At 44.2% G+C, this 15,638-nt stretch overlaps 1 protein-coding gene across 1 annotated transcript; it reads left to right on the top strand.

Moving 5' to 3' along the window:
* Nucleotides 1–623: 623 nt before the first annotated feature.
* rasal3 (RAS protein activator like 3) lies at nucleotides 624–10,136 on the top strand (the record flags this gene model as incomplete). Its single annotated transcript, XM_080523872.1, has 16 exons — nucleotides 624–666; nucleotides 1,905–1,972; nucleotides 2,500–2,582; nucleotides 2,951–3,080; nucleotides 3,314–3,412; nucleotides 3,849–4,544; nucleotides 4,834–4,978; nucleotides 5,219–5,363; nucleotides 5,555–5,791; nucleotides 6,177–6,378; nucleotides 7,448–7,539; nucleotides 7,815–8,166; nucleotides 8,556–8,672; nucleotides 9,254–9,444; nucleotides 9,777–9,861; nucleotides 10,017–10,136. The coding sequence occupies 16 exons, from the start codon at nucleotides 624–626 to the stop codon at nucleotides 10,092–10,094; spliced, it is 2,763 nt and encodes a 920-aa protein (XP_080379998.1). The 3' UTR covers nucleotides 10,095–10,136.
* Between the last annotated feature and the right edge of the window lie 5,502 nt (nucleotides 10,137–15,638).

Genomic DNA, 15,638 nt, shown 5'->3' with positions numbered 1-15,638 from the left:
TTGTAATAGATGGAATGGAATGAGGAATGGTATCAAACACGACTTCTACCTCCACCAGCCTCCACTGATGTGCATCCTAATAAATCAAATCAAATCAAATCCTATATCACATGAAGGACACAGTGAATCAAAACAAGACAATTTGAATATAAAATCAATTCTCAGACAAAATGAGAGACTGTAGAATCTAGAAACAGAGAGGAAATGGCTGACGTGATTATGCGTGCGAGTGGCTGTCAAATTGCTTCCTCTACGTTTTGGGTAAGATAGCATCGCATCTGGGTGTTCCACTAGACCATTCAAGGCCAGTCACTGGAGCAGCTTAACTCTCTCGGTCTGTCCGTCCCTCGGTTTGTCTGTCTACTCTTATACATGCTGCAGAAAAGAATAGAATAGAACAGAAAATATTAGGATAGAATAGCACAGAATAGAATACAATAGAATAGAATAGATCTTGTGCAAAACAAAAAGGTGAACAGACGTGCAGCCTCTTCCAGATCTTCTTTGATGTCCACACTGACACTGAGGTCCATTTGGTGAGGAGAGGAGGGACATGAAACTGGGACTTGATCAGGACTTGATAAGGAGGAACCGGTTTCACACATCTACATCTCTCTGTCTCAATGATGGGCTTCAGACGCTGGCTTGTATGTGGAGGGGCTTTAGGTAAGATCTACTGTAGATCCAACCAAGTATTCTGTCTGTACTTAAGTGCAGTAACTACAAAATCTTTGGTTACAGGTTACATGTTAATGTTCTGGAATGGATAACAAAATAAATAATATCAAATCAGAAAATTAAGAATGGCTGGTCTCAAGAAATGTAATGGATCATTTTGTTCTGTTTTGATCACTGCCTTGGCTAAAGTCACTGTGTATTATTTTGTCCATATAAGATGTATTACATGTGAATACATGTTCATACAGTAACATGGCATGCCACTCGTCTAAGAGTAAAACAGTTGTTAATTTTTTGCAGATGTGATTTTATGCTTTCAGTTGTTTCAGGGTCGATGTATGTAAACCATATATCAGCGTCTATGGTGTAGTTTGGTTGCACTTTAAAGGCTCTGGTCTTGAGAGCCTTTCTCTAGAATTCAACAGCTGAAACCACATCCTTTAAGAATTGATGTATGTGTCAGATTCTCGTATCGGTGGGTGAATCATTCAAGAATTAAGAGTGACCTAGATTAAGCCTGCAAATGTATAGACTAAAAAGTCTACTCTAATCCAGGATTTGGCTTAATCTGTGTCTGGGAAACTGTACCCTATAGTAGTTATCAATTATATTTCAGAATAGATACTTCACAATTCAGTTGAATGTACTGTCATTTTCATTGAGGTTAGTGGCCTTGTCTATTTGTGCTGTTGTCTCTGTCCTCAACAGAAATGTGGAAGGAAGTGTGTGTATGTGTGTGTGTGTGTGTGTGTGTGTGTGTGTGTGTGTGTGTGTGTGCATGACACTGAGAGGAGTGTGCAATGTTTATATTTTTTAGTTTTTAGTTTTAGGGGACTACATTAACCACTTTCTGTCCCTGCCCTGACGGTTTCCAAATAAACAGGCAGGAAAAGAAATATAGCGGAATATAACTACTGTACTCTAGTGTATGCACGTGCATGTAGATGTACATGTAGATAGGAGAGATATGTAGCAAGATGTGTTTCAACATGTGGCGCAAGAGGAAGACTGAGACAACCTTCTATTTCTACATGACCATCGGGGTTAAGGTGGATCTTAATTCTGATGAACCCAACCATATTCAATTCACGGTTGTATTTCACAACAGGAGTCATGTCCAATGGTCTATATAGATCAGCGGTGATAACTATTAGTAGCAACGCATTTTTGAATCGCCTGTTTATTGAGTGACTGTTTATTGACGACTGTTTCTCCTCGCCCTGCAGAATGCAGCCCCGACCATATGGCCCCGACAGGTGCGCCCAGATTGAAGGGTCAAGATGGCGGAGTGAGGGTGAGCACCACACACACACGCACGCACACGCACATGCACACGCACGCACACACCCACACCCACACAATTAAAGACACTTCGTCATACATACATAGGAGGGCTGGTCATAATAGCCCACACCCACACCCACACCCACACACACACACAGACACACACACCCACACCCACACACACACACACAGACAGACACACACACACACACACACACACACACACACACAATTAAAGACACTTCATCATACATACGTAGGAGGGCTGGTCATAATAGCTGAATAGGTAGAGAACTGTTGTTTTGTTTGTATTGTGGATTATGTTGTTGTGTGTGATACTACAGAGAGAGACGAGGCTGAAGAATTTCATTGTATTAATACATATGACAATAAACTTGAACTTGAACTTGAACTTGAACAGTGGCATTCCCCAAGTACTATTACTCCCTCTGACTCTCTCCATACTCTCCTCCCTCCATTTATCCTTCCTTGTCACCCTCCTCCTCCTCCTCCTCTTCCACCTTCCACTGCCCTCAGGCACTGATCAAGCGCCGCATCATGGGCGGAGCTATGCGGAAAAGCAACACCCAGTTAAACAATGTTGGCTTGCACAAAAACAGGTAATCTGTCCACTGTTCACTCAGTCTGAGTGGACAAATGTATATTAGCATAAATGTTCTTTATTACAGCCTTGATAAGGGCTCCACCATAGATCACCACTGATCTCTTCCTCCCTGTGTGTGTGTGTGTGTGTGTGTGTGTGTGTGTGTGTGTGCGTGTTCTGTATGTATGTGTGTGTCTGTGTGTGTATATGTCTGTATATTTGTCTGTGTGTGTGTGTGTGCATGTGTATGTCTGTATGTTTGTCTATGTGTGTGTGTGTATGTGTGTGTGTACTGTATGTGTGTGTGTGTGTGTGTCTATGTGTGTGTGTGTGTGTGTGTGTTGTCTGTCTGTCTGTCTGTCTGTCTGTCTGTCTGTCCTCCAGGCTCCATGATTCCCGTGAGTCTGTGTCCATCCCTGTCAGTGCAGCGGGGAGCCTGGATCTCAGTGCTGACACCAGTACTGTCATCAGGCCTGTACACAGCTCCATCCTGGGAGAGAAGTACTGCTTCGAGGTACACATGACCTTTCACCTTTCACTTGTAATGCTACAATGCAGAGGCTAACTTAATTGTAATCGTGTTCCATGTGTTTAAAACTGCCTTGACCCGGCCTACCAGTCCAATATGGCTTAATTGAACTGGGTATTTCCAGCAGCATTATCACTGTATGAAAATTAGATTTTGGCCTTTAACCAAAATGACTGTCCAATACAACCCTGTATTGAATGCTGCTGCATCTGTCCCAGGTGATAAACTCCGAGAACAACCACTGTTTTGGCTGCACCTCAGCAGCAGAGAGAGACCGCTGGATAGAGGATCTGAGGAGGGCTGCTCAGCCCAATAAGGTAACATTATATTCACTAAGAAAGACTTACTGTAAAGGCCAAGTTGGCACGATCACCTAGGACTGCAGTGGTTATATTGAGGGTGAATGAGGAAACACCCTTTTGATAAATAACAACACAGTCTCCCCCAATCCAACCAAACGCACACTACAAAAATAATATATATTGTATGACTACTTGCACACTACCTGATTACGTGTACACTACCTGAATACTTAACCACTTGTACTGTATTATATTGCATTTCATCTCATCGTACTTTTCAGCATTTTGACTACACTGTACTACGACTGGTTACGACCATCACATTATTACTGTATTACTTTATTTTACTTTACTTATTACTTATTTTACTTAATTATTGTGATTTTGTATCTTGATGCTGCTTTCTGATTCAATGTATTGACATTCTGACGTTCCCTTGTATGGTTGCTAGGACAACTGTGAGCGGACAGAGAACTCCCTGAGCCTGTGGGTGAACGAGGCCAAGGACCTCCTCCCCAAGCGTCGCTACTACTGCGAGCTCCATCTGGACGGCACCCTGTTCGCCCGGACCAGCAGCCGCGCCGTGGGCAAGTCTCCCAACCGCTCCAGCTTGGCTCAAGATGCCTCCGCCGGGGGCTCCGGGGGCGGGGGGCTGGGCGGAGGTGGAGCGGGTGGCGGTGGAGGTGGCGTGACCGCGGGTTGCCAGCTGTTCTGGGGCGAGTTCTTCGAGCTGGACAACCTCCCCTCCGTGTCCCAGATCACCCTGCACCTGTTCCGCGACGAAGACCCCAAGAAGAAGCGTCATTCCCGGGACGAGTCCACCTTGCACCCCCTGGGCAGCGTGGCCATATCCCTGGCTGATATCCGAGGCAGGGTCTTCCAGGAGAAGTGGCACCCCATCATCCCCTACAAGGCCGCTGGCAGTGGGGCCAAGGAGCAACTGGGTCCCCAGGCTTCTCTCCGAGTGAAGGCCCGGTTCCAGAACCTGCAGGTGCTGCCCATCGAGAAGTATAAGGAGTTTGCAGAGTTTGTGACGGTGGACTATGTGGGCATGTGCAAGAGCCTGGAGCCACTGCTGCCGGTCAAAGAGAAGGAGGAGCTGGCGGGGGCGCTGGTGCACGTCCTGCAGAGCATCGGCAAGGCCAAGGTGAACAAGATGGAGGAGAAGTGACGACCAGGGCCACATAGAGTATTTCCTAAATATTCAAAATATTTCGAAAATATTCATAGTTCTGTAGACAACTACTGTATTAATATAATGGCTACACAGTGTGTGCCACATAGGGTTGGATTATTAAATCTCCCTTACAATATATGATATCACTCACTATGTTATCGAGAAAGATAACCAGTACAACCAATACAATACAAAACAACATTATCTCCATAGTGCTCCGAGCCATTATGTATGTTGTGGGTGTGTGTTTGTTTTCCAGGAGTTCCTCATAGCGCTGGGCGGCGCAGAGGTGGAGCGACTGGGGGAGAAGGAGGCTCTGATCTTCAGAGAGAACACACTGGCCACCAAGGCCATCGATGAGTACATGAAGCTGGTGGGGCAGAGGTACCTCATCGACACTCTCGGTAGGGGAACTCAGATCGGATTCAGTCCAGTTGACTTTAGTTCACTTTAATCATCCCAGAAGGGCAATCATTACTGACATAGAACACATATGCATAGTAAACCACATATAAGTCTCAACATATATATAGTGCATATACATACAGCAATAATACAAACAGGCAAACAACAATAAAGTGCAATGTCCAATCTCTCTCTCTCTTGCTCTCTCTATCGCTTTCTCTCTCGTTTCCTCCCTGCAGGAGACTTCATAACCAGACTCTATGCCTCAGTGGAGAGCTGTGAAGTGGACCCTCTTAAATGTCCCGCCTCCGAGCTGTCAATCAACCAGAGGCACCTGAGAGAGAGCTGTGAGGAGGTGGTGCAGAAGATCACAGAGATGCACGGGTGAGAGACAGAGTGAGAAAGCAAGGGAGGAGAGGAAGAGGAAATGAGAGAGGATGGAGAGAGTGGTCATACCCAGAGCTATTGGCGTATAAGATGATGTCCCCTCATGCAGCTATTATTGATCGTCACACTCTTCTTTTTATCCTCTTCTCTCTCTTCTTCTTCTCTCTCCTCTCCTGTCTCCCTCTCAGTTCTTTCCCTGAGGAGCTGAACAGGATCTTCTCCAGCTGGGTGGAGCTGTGTGAGGACCAGGGTCGTCCCGAGATCGGCCAGCGCCTCATCACCGCCTCCCTCTTCCTCCGCTTCCTGTGTCCCGCCGTCCTCAGCCCCTCCCTCTTCGGCCTGACCCAGCCCTACCCGGAGCCGCTCACCCTCCGCACCCTCACCCTCACCGCCAAGGTCATCCAGAACCTGGCCAACTTCACCCTGTGAGTGGGTCTGGCTCCACATAGGCATCACCGCATTATGATCCACATACCTCAGAGGATAATCACCTCAAAGCTGAGCTAGCAATACAACAGTTGTGTCTGTGTTGGTTTAAAAAAAAAAAAAACTTAATTCTTCTAGCATAATGGCTGCTAATGGCCCCTGGCCCCAGCATAGACTACTTTTTCCTGCTATGACTGATGGATAGATGATTCACATACTTAGTGAAATGTATTTGTTGTCAGTCGCTTTGGATAAAGGAGTTTGCTAAATGGCAAAAATGTAAATATAAATGTAAATGTATTGTGTTTTGGAGCCCATTAACCGTACTGTACTGTCGCCATTGCGATTGTAACAGCTAATGACCTCTACTGTCTCTAACCTCAGGTTCGGCGAGAAGGAGGAGTACATGCTCTTCATGAACGACTTCCTCCAACAGCAGTGGGAGGGGATGAGAGGGTTCCTCCACACCGTGTCCAGCCAAGACAGTGACATCGCCACGACGTCATTTGACGGCTACGTAGACCTACCCCTGCGACTGGCCGTGCTCCACAGCCTGCTGGTTGACATCATCTCCCCTATGAAACAGGTGAGGATAGGGCTACTACTACTCCTACTACTACTACCACTACCACTACCACTACCACTACCACTACCACTACCACTACCACTACCACTACCACTACCACTACCACTACTACTACTACCACTACCACTACCACTACCACTACTACCACTACCACTACCACTACCACTACTACTACTACCACTACCACTACCACTACCACTACCACTACTCCTACTACCACTACCACTACTCCTACTACCACTACCACTACTCCTACTACCACTACCACTACCACTACTACTACTACTACTACTACTACTACTACTACTACTACTACTACTACTACTACTACTACTACTACTACTACTACTACCACTACCACATTTTTGTAATCTAGAAGAATTGGACCGGTACTTTCATAACGATATGAGCAAGGTGGTACTGTAATAGTAGGGGAAGCTGGTGGAGGTAGAAATTGGAGGCTGGTGGAGGTAGCAATCGGGGGACAGGCTCAGTGTAATGCCTGGAATGGAATAAGGAATGGTATCAACCACGCATTTCAGATCATTCCTCAATCCGTTCCGTGCATTACAATGAGCCTGTCCTCCGATTTCCACCACCACAAGCCTCCCCCGCTGTAGTAGCTCCACTTTGCCTCTGATAAGGCTGTGGGAATTTCACCATCTTTGTCATACCTATCCCAATCCTTTCAGATCTAATCGAGTTGTATTTGGACAAGCAAGGAGTAGAGTAGGGACTAGGAGTTGTGTTTGGACAAGCAAGGAGTAGATTAGGGACTAGGAGTTGTGTTTGGACAAGCAAGGAGTAGAGTAGGGACTAGGAGTTGTGTTTGGACAAGCAAGGAGTAGAGTAGGGACTAGGAATTGTGTTTGGACAAGCAAGGAGTAGAGTAGGGACTAGGAGTTGTGTTTGGACAAGCAAGGAGTAGAGTAGGGACTAGGAGTTGTGTTTGGACAAGCAAGGAGTAGAGTAGGGACTAGGAGTTGTGTTTGGACAAGCAAGGAGTAGAGTAGGGACTAGGAGTTGTGTTTGGACAAGGCCTAACATGCACATCTCCTCTCTTCCTCAGGAGACCATAGAACAACTACACCCTCTGCCCTCCATCCTGAACCAGATTACAGAATCACTGGGCCCCAATGCCCCGAGGATCACAATTAGCAAGTGAGAAAATGCTGTTGTGGGTGTTTGTGTGTGTGTGTGGTCGACCAAACAGTTTTCTCTATTTCGTCTATAGGCATGCCCCAACATGTTTTTATTTTCTCCACTTCCTCCATAGTTTCTAATGAGACTTCCACGTCCTTCACTACCTTTTATTATGAGTTTTTGTCACAGCAAAACTCCACGTATATGTGTATTCTCATTCTGTACTTAGCTACACACAGCAGTAACATAAACCTGACTCGACCCAACTCCATCTCCCTCTCTCTTCCTCGCAGCAACACGGGCCACCTATCCAAGCCAACCTACGTGCCCCCTAAGGACCTGGGCAAGTACAGCCCTCTCCACACCTCCCTCCAGCAGCTGCCTGTGGACCCCAGGAGCAGCCACAGCCAGGGGAGGGATGAGAGGGGCACCAGGGAGCGGAGGAGCCAGAGGGAGAACAAGCGGAAGCCTGTGGAGAGGTCCCAGAGCACCCCCCACAGGCGACCGGCACACCCCAAGCAGCTTGTGAGGACAACAAGCACTGAGAACCTCCCGATGGAGCATCAGGAGGAGACAGGGCAGGAGACAGGGCAGGAGACAGAAACGGGGGCCAACCCTCCACTTGACATCTCATTACCACAGACGGTGAGTTTTTCGTACCTTATTTGACTTCACGTCCGTTAGTAAAGCTAGTTGGGTTGGTCTTCGGCTCTTTCTTAGACTTTATTGGAGGGAGACTGGTGAGGTGCAATCTGGCAGATCAAACCCCTGCCTCAAAGGGGAATGGGTGGTCAGAAGTTGGCAACACCAACCCCATGACCAAATGTTTTGTAATTGACAAAGTGCTGCATATGCCATCATATTGACCATATACAGGTATTTGGGTATAATTGAAGTAGGTATAGGTCTAGGTCTAGGTCTAGGTCTAGATTGAGGTGGGTATAGTCCTTATGATGGATAACAGTTCATAACCAAAACAGTAGTAGTTGATTGATTATCATAAACACCATGCCCCCTATCTCCCCTTCTATCAGAGTGTCCGTGGTGTGAAGCATCCACCTGCTCCAGCAGTACCTTGGATTAAAGACATTTACAACAAGGAGCCGTACGAGATGAAGGCAGAAAACGAACAGATTACCCTACTGGACAGGGTGAGTCCATCTCTACGCAACTATCCCCCAGTAACACTGCCTCATCTTAATTCTCTGGCACATTTTTTTAATTTTTACCATTTAGCAGACACTTTTATCCAAAGCGACTTACAATTAGAGATTACAAGGACAGTCTCCAGTCTCCCTGGAGTAATTTAGGACTAAGTGCCTTACTCAAGGGCACACTCGTGGTGGTGTTCCCAGGTGGGATTTGAACTCATGTCCAACTCACTATCCCAATTAAACACAGTCTTCATCAGTAGTAATAATAATATATCAAACATATATAATGCTTTTCTAAGACCAAAAGACCCTTTACAAAAAGTGAACGGCACAGAAAAAGAAAAAAATATGAAAGCTATGAAACAAGAAATGTCACAGCATTGATTTGAAAGCAGATAGGAATTAACAATGTGTATAACAAAGCTGCTGGAATGCTTGATCCAAATAGCTTCTTTTTTTAAAAATGTTTTATCACATACAAGTGCAAACTCTGTTTATGTGCAGTATAGTTTCCAATCCCCATTCAATTACCTTATTTTGAATTGAGTCGACAATACCTAACTTTCACATTTTCCCAGCATGCCCAGGAGTTGTCAGAGCTGCGTCTGGGGGTGGAGCAGGTGACGGAGCGGGAGCTGGAGATGGCCAAACGCCTGGAGGACTTCATCGTCCAGAGCCAGGACCAGAGTGCACAGCTGCAGGCCGAGGTCAACGACCTGAGGAACATGCTGATGGTCCGTGAGGAGCAGCTCGCTAGCGCTACCTTCAGGTGAGGCAAAGAAGTAATAATAATAATAATAATAGTAATAATAATAATAATAATAGCAATAATAATCATAACAATAATAGTAACAACAATAACAATAATAATATTCATCATCATAATAGTAATAATAGTAATAATAGTAATAATAATAATAATAATAATAATAATAATAATAGTAATGTAACATCCACAGTTTTGGGGAAAAGGTGATAGAAAGTGAATGTGATGAAGGTCAACTTTAACAGTTACAAGAAAGACAGTTTATTCAGTAGGTAATGAATGAAAAGATATGTGATCAAACATACAATGATCTCTTCCCCTCTGTGTCTGTCTAGGCTGGGGGTCATTGAGGAGGAGAGGGAGGAGGATGAGAGAAAGCTGAGCGTCGCCGTGTCAGCAGCTGACCGGATGAACACACTGGTAAGATAGAGATGCAAAAACATGGGCCATGTCGTGAAATTAATAAACCTATACAATACTCCATGTTCTGGCAGCGTGGCCTGACGGAAAACAAATTAATAAGCTGTTTTATTATTGTTATCTCTTCTTCTTCTTCTTCTTCTTCTTCTTCTCAGGAGGAACAGATTGCAGACCTGTTGAAGGATGTACACCAGCTCAGTGGCCAGAATAATATGCACAACACTCTGGGTTAAAAACCTCTTCTTATCCCCGGACCCAGATGGGCATCCGAAGTGATATAAAGAGTTTACCTCGATCAATTCTCTTCATCGATATCACATTTTTTTCACAATTTTGCATGCTATACGATGCCACATTTTTTCCCCCGAGACGGTAAACACGGCCTAAGTCACATCCAGTTTTCTCCAACTGGAGAATGTGTCATGTCCGGTTTCAACGCCAAATTTCCATACCATTGGTTGGCCAACCCCAAAAAAAAAAATATAAAAAAAAAATATGATACATGAGAAAGGTCAAAGGTCAAAGATGGTGCCAAAATATCTCCAAATGGCCTAAACATATAGGTGTCCGCCTAAACATACCTGTACTAAAACAGGTACAAAGTTGCATTTGCTCACATTACTAGCATCAACTTTGGCACAAGTACTAATAAGACCCTGGAGTACTGATTCCTAGATGATTTGGGCTTGGTTATCAGGTTTCCAAGGTGATATTCACTGTAAAAGCTGTTTGTTTTTTAGGCGGAGACTGAATTTGAGATGTTTTATAATGTTCTAGCTCTATTTGCTCTGACACAGTAACATAGATTTTGATTCTGACACTTCTACAGCCACCCCACAGGTGTTAGCTTTCATTTGATAACAATATCATTATGAAGGCCCTTGTGATTGTGGAGATATTCTATATTCACTGTGGGCATGTCATTTCGAGCACAAAACCAGAAAAATTAGGTGGATAAGAAGAGGGCCAAGACACACAGTGACAGCAACCGAAGTCAAAAAAGGAGAAACCGATGACACCGACAGCCATAAACAGCCATTAACAGTAGTTGAAGCCGAATGAGAACAGCCAAGAGTTGTAATAATATGTCTATTTTTTTTAATAATAACAATTTATACAATATAGCCCTTGGAAATAATGACGATTTCTATGATAAAGCCGCTAGTTTATAATATCCTATTGAGTCAAATGCAAAGCCTCCAAAATAATTCATATTTGCCCTAATGTCTAACACATTCTCAGGCAGATGGTTATGATGACGCTTTTATCTTCTCGTTCAATTCCCCCCAAAAAGGAATTGACTTGTGTTTCCCTATGAAATTGTAATATTTGTGAGTAAGCATTGAGTGAGCAATGAACGTTGTTTGCAAAATTGATTGCAAGACATTTGAGTGTAGAAATGTAAAGAGTAAGGTGGTCTGCTTCAATAACCTATAGGCCTAGTGTTTATTCTGCTATACCTTTACCTGGTCTAAGATAGTTTTGAAGTTTTGTTTCAATTTATTTTGTAACATTTGATGCACTGCACATTTTACTTGCAGTCATAATTTAATGAATAATAATAGCTTAATAAAAAATAATAATAATAAAGGCATGTGAACGAGTGTTTGTTGGATTGGGTTATCTAGGCTAAATTAGAAATACAATGATCATCCACTGCAAAGACCAATGAGATGTTTTCCCTTTCTGGAAGTATCTGAGGACAATAATAATCCACAATTCTCCATGAATCATGAGACCAATTCCAGGTTCTTTGGTTCTGCTGGCATTGCGCACAACGAGGACACAGTTGGCTGTATTTGGAGATTGCGCAGAACAGTTTAACACTAGAACAGCCATGGGTGGGGTCATTTGACCCTATGAGTAAAAAAATAATTCAGGACCCTCCTTTCATGACTTTTCCTAGATATGTGCGTTCTACCATCCAGTATCCTTACATTTTCAAAATCCCATCAGGATAAGCTAGTATAAAGCTATTTTGCAGTTTTTCTGTGTAGGAGGCAGGCTAGTTTACAAGACGCGCCAACTAGTGGTCTTTGTGTGTAAGTAGCAGCTTCCTGTTGTAAAGACTATGGTCATTTGACCCCCGAGGCGGCTCTTATAGTAGGTAACACAGACACGGCTGTTCTAGTGACAGACAGAGCTTAACTGTCACTTAGATTCAACTGTCACTTAGATTCAACTGTCACTTTCAAATTTGAAATAAGATTTGAATTTAATTTAATTTAATTTTGCCATTTAGCAGACGCCTTTAATCCAAAGCGATTTACAATTACGAATTACAGGGACATTCCCCCTGGAGTAACTGAGGGCTAAGTGCCTTACTCAAGAGCACACTAGTAGTGGTGTGGTTTCAGGCGGGATTTGAACTCACAACCTTCCGATCACAAGTCCAACGCACTATCCACTACCACCACTACCCCATTTGACAGTTGGTGACGTGGTGTTCTAGTGTTAAGGCTGTTCTAGTGTTAATCAGACACCACTATCAGGTGGCGACTCAGGTGACACGGACGCAGGAGGTGAGAGTTTAGTACAGACTACATGCACAACCCCTTTCGCGTTCGACGTTAGTTTCCGGTCCAGCGCTGCTCTACAGCTGCGGTTAACAGGAGCCCCCTCAAACCAGTAGTATCCAGCTGCAGACTCGCAGAACAGCTCTAGGACGCGAAGGAATCCGCAGTTCCAGGACGCAAAGGAATGTGCAGTTCTAGGACGCAAAGGAATGTGCAGTTAGCGCCACCCAGTGACAAATTGGAGTATTGCAGCGGAGAACAGTTTCCAGTAGTGTGCTATACAAATACAATTTATTACTATTATTATTATTATTATATTATTAAAGTGTGCTATACAAATACAATGTATTATTATTAGTATATTATCATTGAGACAAAGTTACTAAAGTACATGGTTACAATAGCAGATGCTAGGAGTTCTATGGTACCTTGGTTATGATTTCAGCAGAAAAATACTGTACAATACTGTACATAATGGGATCCCTGAGGGGAAATTAATGCGTTACAGCAGCTCACTTAAGAAACAACAACAAAATAAAGTGATAATATAAAAAACTAGACATCTGAAAACATTAAGTAACAGCAGTCTAATAAAGTGATAATATAAAAAACTAGACATCTGAAAACATTAAGTAACAGCAGTCTAGTATGGTTTAACAACCCCCAGCCTGACTGATCACCCTGATCAAGCCAGCCAGAGGAGGAGTTGTACAGTCTTATTGTGGCAGGCAGAAGATCCTCCTATAGCGCCCCCCCCCCCCCCCCCCAGCATACCACTGTGTACAGCACAGCGCTACCCACCACTGCTGGTTACTCTGTATGTGTGTTTGCTTAGTAACCTGTGTTTCCCTCTGCTAGCTGTCATTGGTTATACTGCTGGCTAGATCTGAAGGTCTCATTATGTAATACCAACCCCTCTACTGCCATGGGTGGCCATTATCCCTTTCGTTACATTATGCCGGCTACTTGTTATAGAAAAGGCTAGTTCTTACTCTAACTGCATTAGGGCTTCTGATGACAATTCCAGAAATCCATATTTACAACTTGTTACCATGGATATTTAAAACTTGCTCTGATCTGTTGAGATAATAATGTGTGGGCCATGTTCCCTCCTACTATGCCCCTAATGGCTTGTATGAGTGGATGCCTCCTCAATTGTTAGAAACTTGATTTCTCGCTTACTTCTCAAAAAGCTTCTGCTTAAAATTGACTTAAGAAATGTGTAGGGGCTGATCTGCTTGATCCAGGCCCATTGCCGTAGTAGACTGAAGACCCATCTCTTCAGGCTGCTTCTTGACTGTCCCTCCTAAAGACATCTTCACCCACACTACCCCCTGTACAGTTTCTCTATTGTGAATAATAAACATTTAAAAAGTAATGCCCCCCCCCTGGTCCTAGCATAGATTTGTTTTCCTCCTGATGAGTGATGTATAGATGATTCACTTACTTTAGACAAATGTACTTGTAAATCACTTTGGATAAAGGCGTCTGCTACAGTAAATGTCAAATGTAAATATAAATACAAAATTGAGAAAGGGTCATAGTCCTCTACACATGTGCTCTATGGGGGGGGGGGGGGGGGGGGCTGTCTCTCATGCATCCCTCCATAATGTCTCTTTCTCTCCTTGACCTCATATGCCAATGAAAGAGTTCTCAATAGTGGCAGGGGAACTCCTAACACTAGCATTATGATGCTTTTCAGTGGTGTAGTTTTTACCCTCTCTTAAAAGAGGATCTAGTTTTCAGTCTTTCTAGAAACACAAGCCACATGTTAGACCATTCCCGTGGTTACACAGTAAACCCCTAGCAGACGAAAGAACCCAGAGCATTTTGTGGAACTCACCTAAGATCTTATGCATTTCCTCATGGCCAATCATGCGTGGGAAACACCTAGACGGAAAACACCCAACAACTGGCATTCTCCTTTATATACTATGTCCTTCATGAACGATTGATGCTCTCTCATGGCTGAACATTCAATACACACAATCAGTGAAAGTTTTTGTAAACCACCAAGACATGAAATGCTAAGTCTATTTCACGTGTGACATAATGCTTAATCCTCCAAAAAAAGCCAATACCTACTGTTTACAAGACGGAATCCAGTTGGATTCTATTGAGTTTATCATTGAACCATTGAGTTTAACATTCCGATTTGTAGAACTGACTGATGAAGTGAGTCAAATGATGATCTCTAGCATTTATGAATGTTACATCTGTGATTTATGCAATACTTAACATGAAGCCTGAAAGACTCAGCATAGATTGTGTATTAGTTATACATAATTGTGACACCAACCACATGTACTTGATTCCCTCATAACCTAGGGTTAGATGGCAAAGTGTTAACACACAATTGTTACCTATGAGGAACTACAAACAGAACATATACACACAAAGTCAAACCGAGAAATGGAACACTGCAGCCGTTATCACAAGCTGTGCTCTTCTGTGTTCACTTACTTTTCCCAAAACTGACTTGTAATCTAAGTTGCCTAAACCAGATTGTCTACTTTTAAAAGGTCAGAGGACGGAACAGGTTTATTTGTTTATTTCTTTTATTGACAATCCGTGGCAGCTAGGAAGGAGGTAGGGTTGAATAGATAGAGGGATGGATGGAGGGCGGACGAGGGCCCTGGAGGAACAGCTGGGGGACGGGCGTGGTGCTCAGGTATTGACAGGCCTGCTGTCATTATCAGCTGGACTCCTTCCCCTGCAGGAGAGAGAGACAAAGAGAGAGAGACAGAGAGAGAGAAGTTGACAAGACCCTGGCCTGTACCGACGTTAACGGATCCTAACGCACCCGGACTGGTTCATTAAGATTGTGCTCAAGAGTCTGGAGGGGGTCAGGTTTATGTGACTGTGAGGACCAACCGTTTCTCTCTGTCTTACCAGCTGTAGAACGAGGTGGAGGAATGGCTCAACCTGTGTGTGTTATGGGGTACGACCCGGGGGGACCAAAGAGGCGGCACAGAGCGAGAATCCGTTAGCCCATGGGCGTGTTTATTCACAGGATTTAGTGAGGGGGTATGCGGGAGAATGTGTGGTGTGCTGATAGTCTTGGAGTATGGGATATGTGGATACCTATGTGTAATGCGTAGTCAAGACTATGTGTGTGGTCTACCGTGGGTGCGGGGTGACGTAGGCGGGCAGGGTGTTGTCAGTATGTGCGTGCGCCTGGCAACAGTACAGTCCGAGAGTCCAAAAGGGGATGTCCAAGGGAGGAGGCGAGGGTGGTACCGGGAGATCCGTCCAAGGGTG

Source organism: Nansenia antarctica (assembly GCF_963989245.1).
Source record: "Nansenia antarctica genome assembly, chromosome: 2".
NCBI classification, from domain to species: domain Eukaryota; kingdom Metazoa; phylum Chordata; class Actinopteri; order Argentiniformes; family Microstomatidae; genus Nansenia; species Nansenia antarctica.
The sequence above is the reverse complement of the archived record's forward strand: the minus strand, read 5'-3'. Positions and strand labels throughout refer to the sequence as shown.